Source organism: Anomalospiza imberbis, chromosome 18 (genome assembly GCF_031753505.1).
Source record: "Anomalospiza imberbis isolate Cuckoo-Finch-1a 21T00152 chromosome 18, ASM3175350v1, whole genome shotgun sequence".
NCBI lineage: Eukaryota > Metazoa > Chordata > Aves > Passeriformes > Viduidae > Anomalospiza > Anomalospiza imberbis.
Genome location: NC_089698.1, coordinates 3,099,069 through 3,111,439, shown reverse-complemented (window position 1 = coordinate 3,111,439; position 12,371 = coordinate 3,099,069). Strand labels below are relative to the sequence as shown.

At 50.1% G+C, this 12,371-nt stretch overlaps 3 protein-coding genes across 7 annotated transcripts in view; 2 read left to right on the top strand and 1 right to left on the bottom strand.

The window, feature by feature from the left end:
- The window catches only part of MORN3 (MORN repeat containing 3), a 24,784-nt gene extending 24,306 nt beyond the window's left edge, over positions 1 to 478 (top strand). The window contains exon 8 of the transcript XR_011004916.1: positions 360 to 478. The gene's annotated coding sequence lies outside the window, so the exon portion shown is untranslated. The remainder of the gene's footprint in view (positions 1 to 359) is intronic.
- The window catches only part of LOC137484551 (calcium release-activated calcium channel protein 1), a 19,346-nt gene extending 6,975 nt beyond the window's left edge, over positions 1 to 12,371 (bottom strand). Inside the window, exon 1 of one of the 2 annotated variants that reach the window (XM_068208467.1) lies at positions 12,165 to 12,371. In XM_068208467.1, coding sequence (XP_068064568.1) covers positions 12,165 to 12,371 — 207 coding nt within the window. Of the gene's footprint in view, positions 1 to 4,253; positions 4,518 to 12,164 lie in introns of those variants that run through there. The other variant, XM_068208468.1, reaches the window with a different exon arrangement.
- KDM2B (lysine demethylase 2B) overlaps positions 11,568 to 12,371 on the top strand; it is a 107,141-nt gene continuing 106,337 nt past the window's right edge. For all 4 annotated transcript variants that reach the window (XM_068208460.1, XM_068208450.1, XM_068208452.1 and 1 more), the window contains exon 1: positions 11,568 to 11,821. In XM_068208460.1, the coding sequence (XP_068064561.1) occupies positions 11,771 to 11,821 (51 nt within the window). In that variant the 5' untranslated portion in view covers positions 11,568 to 11,770. The remainder of the gene's footprint in view (positions 11,822 to 12,371) is intronic.

The following is a 12,371-nucleotide window of genomic DNA, read 5'->3' as shown; positions in this document are numbered from 1 at the left end:
CACTGGGAATCGGCTCCTCTGGCTGGCTCCCCATTTTCCTGACAGTACAATTCACTCCAGAGACAGAGGCGCAGAGCCAGGCTCTCACAGACTGTCTGCACCATTCATAAAGAGTTATAAACAACTCATACAGAGGCTCTGTACGAGCCAGAGTAACTCACCGGAAATTAAAAACAGACAAGTCAAAATAATGATCTTATTTACTGGTTTCATACAGAAGGGAAACTAAGCATCATTCATCCATTAGTCCAGGATCTTGACTCTGCAGATTATTGTGTGCTGCAGAATGGCAAAACACATTAGTATTTGCTGATGCTGACACTGGAATACAAATACAGGAGCTCATTTTATTTTGCTAGCAAACATGAAAAGGCAATACCTGTGTGATTGGAGCAAATGCATCTTGAGGAGGTAATACCCCTCTACACAGTGTAACTTACAGCAAATCCATTCAGTAAGTACAAGTTCAGATTATCCAGAGGCTCAGTATCCTCTTTACATCCTCCAAACTACAGCAGCCACCCACAGCTGCTCCAAGACAGAACAGCAGGAGCCCCAAACACTCCACACTGCCTGCCTTGCTCGACTATAACCGAGACAGGGATGTTCAAAGGAGGCACAAAACTTTCCTTTTGCGACTGGAACAGAAGAAACTTTTTGCATGGGGGAAGATTCTGCAGCACAGCTCTAACCTGTAAGTGCAGCAGCGTTACAGAAGGCTAAGTGGAAGCAGAAGCCACAAAACTGGGCCTGTGGCTCCTGCAGGTTACAAAATGCCAGTTTCATGCTATTCTACCAGCAACCCAGCTAAATGCCACTTAAAACCTTCTATAGAGACTGTTTTAGTATTTAGAACAGCCAAGTGACCTTTACTAGACAAAGACAATGCTGTCTTGAGCACCTGTACACCAGACACCAGCAGCCCCAGGTCCCCCCTAACCTTACTTCAGCAGCAACTGTTATTATGGAAATCAGCTTCAAAAATATTTATCACTGCAGTCAGTCTTCTGCAGAACATGACTGAAGCTGTCTTCAGGACATATTTCATATGGCCATATTTTAAAGGCAAGAGTTGACAGTTCTTTGATAGTCAATATTTGAATCATAAATATCCCATCCGGACAAAGCCCAGCCAGCTTGGACCACTAAAGATATTTAAAAGAAAACTGCTGCCTGGTAAATATCAGCCTCTGAATCCTACATATAAGGAAGCCGACCACAGTGTGTAATTCAGACCCGTAGTTCTGACTCAGTTATTTTCACAAAGCTGTTAATTGGTGGCAGGAGGAGATGTTGAGTCTTCTGGTTTTATAACTAGTGGCATTTAACAACTTTCCTATGGTTTCTGACTCCTGTATTTTAAAATTGTCATGCTGCTGTGTTATGTGTCCCTGGTGACAAAACAATGCAAACAAGCCAGAATAATTGTTCAAACAAAAATAACCTGCCAGCAGCCTATTCACTGTGAAAAATAAAAACAGATAAACCAAGCATGAGGGGAAGATCATGCAACAATATCTGGTCTATAATACAGAAGTGAGAAATATCTGATGCCCCCACCAGTGTATGGAATGAATCCTCCCTTCTTGAATGCACTATACATCCCCTACAATCTACAATTTATTTCTCTACCTCTAAGAATTTGGGGGATTGATACTACTAGCTGGCTCCATAAATTGGAAAAGTGTACTAAATGAGGCTATAAACTTCATGGATTTTCCCTCAGACATATGGCGCTGGATGACAGCATCCATGGAAACCTGCGTGAAGGAAATGCTCAGGATTACTGGGGCGAGCTCAGCTCTCACATCAGTCGCCATCACCAGCCCCTGCAACTGTTTCTGAAGCTCACACATGGTAGCAAATCCTGATGTGGAGCTCTGAAAACGAATCGTAAAACAGGTTTTTAATCTTCTCATAACAACTCAGGCTTTGAAACCTGACTGAGCATTTCATACTCCACCTCACTGACCCGAGCAATGCCTTGCCTTTGGCATGCCTCAATCCACCAGGGTACATCACCAATCCTGCGGGAATCAACTTTGCAAATGGCTGCAGCTAGACATAAAAATAGTCCGTGAAAGGGGAGCAGTTCAACGGGGATAAACTTAGCTTCTACTAGAGCACTCTCTAATCAAAGAGTAAGGATCAATGGGGCTGGCATGGAAACTGGCACGTCCTGCTCCAGACAATTCCCATCAATTCACTGGCTGGTCCTGGATGTGTCATTTAAGCTCTTTCTTCCTTGCCTGATAAGGAAAAGAGAGGAACAATGACCCTTCATCGCTGTTGCCAGCTTTGATCCAAGATGAGAATGTACTTCAGCAGCATTTTGTTAAAGTACCAGGTGCCAAAGAACTGCAGTCAGTAAACAATGCACAGGTGAGACAGAACAGCCCAGCTTTTCAAGGCAGAGGGACAGCTCTAAAAGATCAGCAAAGTTTTTAAAAGACATCTAAAAATACTCGAAGGTTAACTCAGCTCTTCTGAACCAAGATTAGGAAGTCTTAGCTAGAGGACTAGGACTAGGTCTGTCAGTGCAAAATCAAAGAGACTGTGGGTGGATTTCCATGCTGAACTTGTTAAAGGAAGGAAAAAAAAAGTGGATTTTTTTTCTTTGGAAAAACTTAAATATGATTGTTCACACGTAGCATTCCTGGCAATTGGAGATTTTCTTAATTGGAATGAAATAGCTTTTTCCTGAAATAACCTAAGCAACAAATTCAAAAGCAGCAGCTTTCAACAGCAGGAGACTAAACCCCTAGAATTCTAGAGAATTAAGAAACAAGTAGAAACCTCACCTCATACATCCATGGATTTTGAGACCAAGGAATTCAAGATGTTAAGTATGACCTTAAAACAACAGCATTTACATTGAGATGCAACTTCCCTTAGAAAATTTATAAACTCCAACAAAGTACATTTCCCCCCAAGTTCTCTCTAAAGGCAAAAGCCTGTCTCAAGCAGCCACAAACTGCTCTGGGATGGCAGGACGGGCGTTCAACAAGGGAAACTCATGATCAGAGACGGCGTGTGAGCTCCAGGCGGATGCGTTAGCCAAGGAGAAGCGAGTGAAGCGCAGAACACAGCCGCCTGTCAGTCACCCGGGCAGCGCTCCACCACCTCCCGAAGAGCTGTGGGCTGTTTTTAGCCACTGAAGGAGGACAGTGACATTTATTTGACCGTCAGGAGGCTGCTGTGGTTTCCAACAGCATCATTGGAACAATGGCTCTGGAAAGGAGTAGATTCAATGGCTAAAGTACTCAGTTTGTTAAAAGCGGGGCAAAAAAATCAAAATAAAGCAAGTCAGAGGAGTGAAATTGCAAATTTATAAACCATGAAGCATTTTAACAGCTGCATAAAGGGGTTGCGGGCAGAGTTTGCAGCTTTGCATGTCAGATGTCTGGGCAGATGACGAAATCTGTGAGTTACTGTATTTCAAATTATAAGGAACTTTCATACATGACATAATTCGGATAACTAGACTGCGCTTCACATCAAACTCGGAAGAAAACACACGCTAATAAAAAAACGTTTCTAAACCACGCACAAAACTCCAAACCAAGTAACATTCAAGTTTTCCTTAAATAAAAACTAGAAACCTCACAACTGCAAAGCACTGATGATGGATGAGTCTGAGCGGCACCGCAAACTTTAATCGGTTGTATTTCTTGGTTTATCTAAAAGAAGCTTCAGCGCAACAGCTGCCCTTGCCCTCGCTGAGCCACGCGTGCGGCCTGAGAGAGGAGCGGGATGGGAACCCCGCAACCCGGGCAGCGCTGCGGGGCTCCGTGCGCGGCCCCTCGGCTCCCGACACCCGCAACACGACACGGTGACCCCGCACCCAGCGGAGCTGCCCACGGCACACGCGGCAGGCACCGCGGCTTCTGCGGTCCCGAGCATCCCCCTCGGGGAAAACACGTAACAGTCAAACAAATCTTGCACTATCTGGCGGAGATAAAAGCCGAGAGGCAGCTCTGAGCTCGTGCCATGAAGCGCTCCAAAACAAACGAGTTACCGAAGCGAGCTGCCGGGAGCGCGGCCCGGAGCGGGCCGGGCGCTCCGGGGCGGCGGCAGCAGCGCCCGCCCCGCTCCCCGCCGCTCCAGGTGCCGCACGCCGCGCCGGGCCCGGCCCCCCCGTCCTCACCGCAGCAGGCTCCGGCGGGAGAAGCAGAAGCGGCGGCAGCGCTCCCGGCCCCGTGCCACCCCCCGCCCGCCGGGCCGGGCCGGGCCGGGCCGGGCCGGGCGCTCACCATGGCGAAGCCGGAGAGCAGCGCGGAGGTGCGGCTGGAGGCTTTCAGCTTGGCTCGGCTCAGGTAGAGCTTCCGCCAGGACAGCGCCTGCATCGAGTGCTCGTTCAGGCTCATGGGCTCGGGGCGGAGGAGCGGAGCGAGGCGGAGCGGGGCCGGCGGGCGGCGGCGGCTCTTTCCGGCGGAGCGGGCCCGGCCGCGCTAACACCCCATGGCGGCAGCGCGGCTCTGCCGCCCCGGGGCCGCGCCCGCCGCGCGCCCCGCGAGCCTGCGCGCCCCGCCCCGCCGCGTCCCATTGGCCCGCGCCGCCAGGCCCCGCCCCCGGCCCCGCCCCGCCGCGCGCCGCCGCTTCCCGGCAGCCTCGAGCCTCCGCCCGGGCGGGCGCTGGGCCCCGGCGGCGCCGCCCGCCGCCAGGGGGCGCCACGCCCGGAGAGACGCGGCCCTGAGGGCGCTGTGGGGCCCTGGGGCCGTGGGGTTGTGGAGCCTTGGGGCTGTGAGGCCGTGGGGCCGTGGGGCCGTGGGGTTGTGGAGCCGTGGGGCTGTGAGGCTGTGCGGCCGTGAGGCCGTGGGGCCGTGGGGCCGTGGGGCCGTGAGGCCGCGGGGCTGTGGCGCCGTGGGGCTGTGGGGCCGTGGGTCCGTGGGGCCGTGAGGCCGCGGGGCCGTGGGGCCGTGGGGCCGTGAGGCCGCGGGGCTGTGGCGCCGTGGGGCTGTGGGGCCGTGAGGCCGTGGGGCCGTGGGGCTGTGGCGCCGTGGGGCTGTGGGGCCGTGGGGCTGTGGGGCCGTGGGGCCGTGGGGCTGTGCGGCTGTGGGGCTGTGCGGCTGTGGGGCCGTGAGGCCATGGGGCCGTGGGGCCGTAAGGCCGTGGGGCTGTGAGGCCTTGCGGCTGTGAGGCCTTGCGGCCGTGGGGCTGTGCGGCTGTGGGGCCGTGGGGCCATGGGGCTGTGGGGCTGTGGGGTTGTGGGGCTGTGGGGCCGTGCGGCTGTGGGGCCGTGAGGCCTCGCGTGTATGGGGCCGTGCGGCTGTGGGGCCGTGTGGCTGTGGGGCCGTGGGGCTGTGAGGCCTTGCGGCCGTGGGGCCTTGCGGCTGTGGGGCCGTGGGGCTGTGGGGCTGTGGGGCTGTGGGGCCGTGCGGCTCTGGGGCCGTGGGGCTGTGAGGCCTTGCGGCTGTGGGGCCGTGGGGCTGTGGGGCCGCGGGGCCGATCCCCGGCCGGAGCCCCCGCGGCGTTGTCCGGGTGAGCCGCTCAGCCAGAGTGCAGCTGACGGGAATCTGTGGTTTCCGGGGGGTTTGTGCCCCTCAGCCCAGTACGGACAGGATGGGCTGTCCCCCTGCAACACGTCCCTCAGAACAAAACACAACGCCGTGCCTCAGCCTCTTCCTCGTGTAGTCCCTCGTCCTAAAATGCTCAAACATCTAATCTACACCTGTCCAGACCGGACCAAACATGTGGATGCAGACCGGTTAGAACATCCTCCCTCTCTTCTAATTAAAACTGACCCAGCTCACCCTTTGTCACGTAGTTCAGGTTTTTCACTACGTTTGGTAGGCCCAGAGCTCCTGATAAACCTGCCTTTATCAGCAAGCACTTGATAAGCTTGATTAAGCAGAACATTTCAACATCTACCCATGCCAGTGTTGAAAGATTTTTTATTACCTGGTTCACATACACCTTTTAAACCATAATTCATTTTTTCTGTGTTTTACAGAGAGAAAAATTGAGGCGTAGAGCAGAACTCCCTAGTGAATACTTGGCAGAGTTCTGAAGGTGATTTCTGAAAAGGTGAGGCAATACTCTGCTTGTGCCACGTCAAATGTGTGCGTCAGGAGACTTAAGGGATGTGTAAGAAACAAACCTGTTGCTATCAATTTGTAGTTGAGAAAAACAGGATTTTAACAATACAAATAATACTCGACAAGGATACTTTTACTATTAACAGGCACATGGATGGTCACCTAGGAGATGAATCCATGCTAGTTTCATTAGCAACCAAAAGCATCGTTAGTTTGTATTGTTTTGACCTTTTCCACCTTATTTACAAGTAGGAAAATCACGGCAGATTGTCTTTAACATTTTTGCTTTGTTCTTCACACCTTTCTGATTTGCAAGATTCTTCACTTCCTTAAGCACAACAAAGGGAACAACAATCGATACCAACAAGGTCACTTGATGCTTTTCATGTACAAGGCATTCTTTTTAAAAAGATGTAGTGAAAACATCCAAGAAAAATAATCTTAAGTATTTGAAGTCTTCAGAGGCATTCTCTGTACCATGTAGATTTGATCTCATTCCCTTCTCAGGAAATAAACACGGTCCTCTTGTTATAAACAACTTCGGGTGAGATTTTTATCTACAGGGGCATTAAAACACCTCAGCAGAAGAATGAGTTTGACTTAGTCTTTCCATAAAAGCCTCTGCTGTTCTGTCACCGACTCCATTGAATTTTGGCCACAATATTTCTCTTTTTTGGGTGGCAGTACTGCTGTGCAGGATCCATTTGAGTTGAAGTCCAGCATAAGTTAAAATTGAGAGGTGGATTTGGCAGTGTTAGGTTTGTGGTTAGACTTGATCATCCTAAAGGTTTCTCCCAACTTAAACGAGTCTGTGATTTTAAAACACTACTCTTTCTTTGGTGTGCTTTATTAACACCCCCCAAAAAAACCCAGAAGACCACCCCACAATCCACATTCTCTGTCTCCCACCGGTACCTGAGGCTAAGAGCAAACCAATTGTGATTTATCACTTTTTTCTTGAGAGATATGATAACCATCAAAAACAGTAACTAGAACTTCCTCTGCATCTCAGAAAAACATTTAAGTCTCTGTCCTGTGGAATTATATACTTAAAAATATTTTGCATTGCTTCTCATAAGCTATGACAAATGTTTATGTACACATACATAACCAACGTGGATTGTTCACTATTTCTTCTTGTTTCTGTGCAAAATTATGGTTGAACTGTAACATCATGAGGGAGTACTACTGCACTAGGTCTTGACCTCTTCCGTAAAATCAGATTTCTCTAAATAGAAGAACCACCTGCAAGAGACATACATCTGACAAGGACTTCAAGTGTCTTTCTAAATAATTGTATTAAAATAGACTCCTTGAACTCACTGTTCCTCTATTTTCCTGTCCATCACTCTTATTCCTGTTTATTGGAAAGGGCTTTGAAAGATACAACATTACACACTGAGGTTCTGCTGAGTTTGTATTTCATTCAGAGGAAAAGTATGAAAAAGGACCTGCAGAATCAGCGAAGGCATTTCATCTCATGCCCTCTTCCAAACCAGACCCATGTGTCCCTTTGAGATTCCAAGCCTGACTGTTGTAACTTTGAAATAAACATTCCTTTCCTGTAAGAAAGAAAAGAAAAATCAGTTTGTTAAACATCAAAAAATACAGTAAGGATCAACATGAGGACCACAGCAGTGCACCCTTTTCCCTTTCTGTCCCATTTTACAGCTCCACCTGAGGTACAAACTGAACAGGATAAATTATTTCCAACGCTATTACTCACTATGACGCGCCTCTACACTGCCACTCTAGAGTGAGCTGAAACTAAAAGAGTCAGCCATGCTTAATTAACTCTTAGAAATGCTTCAGGGAGTTCTTCTGAAGTCACGCTGCGGCTCAGGGCCGGGGTTTGCTCTCACCTGTGACCCGTGCAATTGCGGAAGGCCACCAAAAGGGTGTATCCTGCCCTCTCCCTTCATCTCAGCCCTCTCCAGACTGTGAATCGCACCGATCAAATGGCTGCAGAGCTTCAGTGGATTGACCTAATGAAATAATTTTTTTTTTCCTTAATGGCTAAGTTTTCTGCCGGATCGGGTCACTGAATTGACTCGCCCCGTGGCTGCATCAACACCAGACCTAATGCAGGAAAAGTGAGGGATGTACATGCAAGAGAAAGGGAACGGGCCCTTTCAGCAGCAGGCTGTTATTACCCCTAATTAGAGGTAATGTCAACCCGTTCTCTGGATCATTTATGCATGAACACAATCGGAGCAGGTGGCAGAAGTCCAAGTTTCTTTCCAGAAAGCCCTGAGAAATCTGTACACTGTCACAAAGATACTCACAGTTCTTTTTTTCTGCTAAAAATGTACTTCTGTATTTTCTGTAGGAGGCTGAATAGGTTCGCTGAGTACCCTGTGATTAATGTGATCCGGTGCTGAGCGCGCCGAGGCGCTGCCCTCGGCAGAGCAGCTTTGCTAAAACGGATCTCCAGCTTCACATGCAAATCAGCACTTCCATTTGTTCCTGTTACTGCGCCCAACCCGAATCAAGCCACCACAAAGTGGAAGTCATGGTAGATCTGCATTAAAAACAACACATTTGAACTTGCAAAAGGCAAATACAGGTTTGCCAGCAGTCCCGGGGAGGTTAAGGGAAACATCTTTGCAAATCTCATCTGAAGCAGGACTTAATATTTAGTTGATGGAATTTCTGCAGGGGAAAGATTTTGATCTACCATGTCTAGAAAAATTGTATTTCAGCTTCCTTCATAAAACAGAGAAATACGTAAATATCTGATCTTCCATCTTAACCCAAGGTAAAGAAAGTATAGCATGGTAGATCTTACAGGATAAACAGTATTTTCAAAAATGTTTTAGGATTAGTCAGGTCCATTCTGTGCAATGGGAACTAACTGTTTTAGAGCTCAGTGGGGTGAAATGATGCCATGTCTTCACAGAGCCTTCCCCAGCAGAGAACTTCAGCTCTGGTTTCAGCATGAGCTGTGCAGTACAACATTAATTAAATGACAGCTCCCAGTCCTAAGCTAACGAGGTCAGGATCCAGCGCCTTGGCATGATTAGATCTTAAATAATTTAAGCTACATTAACATCCAGCAAAAAAAAAAAAAAAAAGTTTTAGTGTTTTTTTCAGAGTTCAGCCCAGCCTATTGTATCACAATGTTTTGTGATATAGTGTCAAAATGATGTGTTTTTCCCATATTTTTGACTGAGAAGAAGGCCAGTCTTGTGTCAGCCCTGGGATGTCCCACCCAAGCACTGCCTGATGGGGCCCAGCTCTGGGCACTGTTGGAAAACTGTGCCATGATCTGCTCAGAGGGAAAACCAGCCCCAACCCTCATCAGCACTAAGCATGGGAATTTAATATTGCTTCTGAATGTTTTTATCCTGTCTAATGCAGCTGTGGATATGGATATTCTCATCATCCACAACGTACACATTCCATCTCTCCTTTTCTTCCCCCAGTTCTTTTAAGTTTGGGATAGGTTTTTTGTTATTGACACACAGGTTATTTCCATGGTATAATGAACTGTAGTTGAATAGGTATCCTTTCTGTCTTAAAACAAGCTTTAAAAAGTATTTTCTATTTTTGGAGATCTATAGATAGAAACTGTGTTGTTTCTGAAACATTTACTTCCACACTTCCATAATGTGCTCTGATGTTTCCAGGTGTATGTGATGGATACAGTCTTGGTGAGTTTGCTTGATACACCAAGAGTCTCAGATTGTCCATGTCCAAAAAAAATATATTTAGAAAAATGAGTTGATTTTCTTTTATGTCTCTGTTCTGTCTCTTTTGGTAGACTTTTGCAGCATGGATGGATGATGTGTTTTTTGTCTGATCATTCTCTAGTAACATCCATTTATCTTGTATTCTGACCTCAATCCTACAGATGTACACATGTATTTAATTTTAAGATTGAGTAATCTTGGCTGAAAGGTCGAGATATGGATATATCTCCTCAGGATTATGGATTAATAATGCACTTGCTCCAACAGACATCTGGAATACACACTTCAATATATAGCCTATAAAACACTTCCATACCATAATAAAGTTCAATCATCTGCAAACACGAAGATGTTAGAGAAAGATTACATGATTTTTCAAGATTCTGCAAACAGTTCTTGGCAGAATCAGAAGGAGAAGCTCACTGCCTTAAATCCTGTTAGAACTCCATCCTCTCCTGCCTTTATCCATGGATCATTAAAATAGGAATTGTTCCAAAGAGATCAACGGCAAGGCCTGCAAAGTTGAATTTTAATGTGTTTTAAATTTTGCATTAACACTTAATATATTTCATATAATACCTAGGATGCTTAACTGATTGCAAAAAGCAAACCAGAGGAGCACTGCCAAAGCCATGAGCCCCGACCCTGGTTTGGGTATCCTTTGATGTTCCCTTTCTTGGGGGATGTGGAGGGGAAGTAAAGGATGTCACTTCAGAGAGAAGCCACGCTGTGGAACCTGGGGGTTGTTCAAAACCTGCACTCTGACCCTGCTATTGCAATCAGATGGTCCCAATACTTGCTCAGCATCAATTTAGAGTAGATGTTAGGGGGTGTTGTAGAAATGAGACCCGCCGATAGTTTTAGGAACTGCAGGATCTCCATCCTGCAGATTTTTTTGTATCAGCAGCTACTTTATAGCATTTTTTTCTTCTTTTCCATGCGATTTCTAAATGCGTGTTGTAGATGCATATTGAAAAAGCAAATTTGGTTTATTTAACACCTGTTTAACACTATTTACAATACATTCTAGATTTTATGACCGGTTCTCACAGGGCACGTGGGTGCAGTGCCGGGAGCGGTGCCGGCACCAGCCGGGGTGCGCGTTCCGCGCCGAGCTTCACCGCACGTGTGGCAGAGGCACGGAGCGAAGCCACCACCACAATTAACCCCAAGTCCGTGTATTATAAGATTATTTTCAAGTGTTTGCTGCATTAATTCGCCACTCCTCACCCCGGCTTTACGCCGCTGGGGTCGGGCACACTCGCGGAGCTCAAATTACCCCCGGCTAAGCAGAACCGCTCAACTCTTCGGGCACATCCCGGGGGCTGCGGTACCAACCCAGGGACCGTCCGCGCCTTTGTGGGGCCCCGTCCCCGTCCCCCCGCTGCCGCTCAGCGCCTGCGTGCCGCGCACTCGTGACCGAACACCGCACGGCGGGGCCGGCGGCCAGCACAGCGCCGGTACCGCCCCGGTACCCCGGCCAGCAGAGCGCCGGTACCGCTCCGGTATCCCACCCAGACCCCCATCCCGGCCAGCCCAGCGCCGGTACTACCCCGTTACCCCGGCGAGCCCCCCATCCCGGCCAGCACAACGCCGGTATCCCACCCAGCCCCCCATCCCGGCCAGCCCAGCGCCGGTACCGCCTCGATACCTCGGGCATTCCCCCCATCCTGGCCAGCCCAGCGCCAGTCCTGTGCCGTGCCCCCGGACATCAACCCCGCCCGCCCCGGCCAGCCCAGCCGGTACCGCGCCGTGTCCCCGGTCCGCCCCCCCGCCATCCCCCCGGCCCCGCCGCTGTTTACGTTCCGGGCACTGCGACGCCTGCGCCCCGCTCCACACGCAGCGCCTGAACATGGTTCCTTAGGACTTTGCAAGAGGCATCGCCCCCTCCCCTTCCCTCCCCCTTTCTCCCCCCCCCCCCCCCCAAAAAAAAGTCCTGGTGCAAAATTGCAAAACTTTAGCGAGCCCTGGATGGCTTTTGTTTTGCCTCCTCCCCATTTGGGCCAAATATGCGGGACAGGAACTGTTGACAAATAAGTGATGAAACTCTCAAAAAAAATGGAGGCAAAGAAAGACTCTGGAAGAAGATTGGTGTGTAGCTGGCTTCGGTCTCTTTCCTATTCGTGCCTTTTAATTGATTTTGCTTAATTTTTTGCAAAGGGAGAAATGCATGTGGGACGTAGGCAGCGGAGCGACTTAGTTTGCAAGAGCGCGGCTGAGGCAGCGGGGAAGGGGCGGAATGGAACCGAGGGACGGGCAGGGTGGGACGATCATGGATCATTATTTTTTCCGGTGCGTGCGGGTTTGCGCTGATCCACCGCGCGTGTCCGCGGGGCTGCGGGGCGGGTTCGCAGGGCGAGAGCTGCCGGGAGAGGGGCAGAGCCGCCGGCGGCAACCGGTGCACCGGGCTCCCCCATCTCCTCCGGGGACCTACCTTGTGCGCGGCCGGTCCCCGCCGCCTCCAGCCCCGTCTCCGCGCCCGCCGCAGCTTCCCCGGGGCAGCGTCACCGGCCTCCGCCGGGCCTACCCTACATCCCCCGGCATTGAACTCGTTGCTGCCCCTCGGCCGCGGACCCCCGCGCTTTCGGCGCTGTCGAGCGTGCGGGGCGGCGGGGGGAGCGCGCGGGGGCTGCGCATCCAT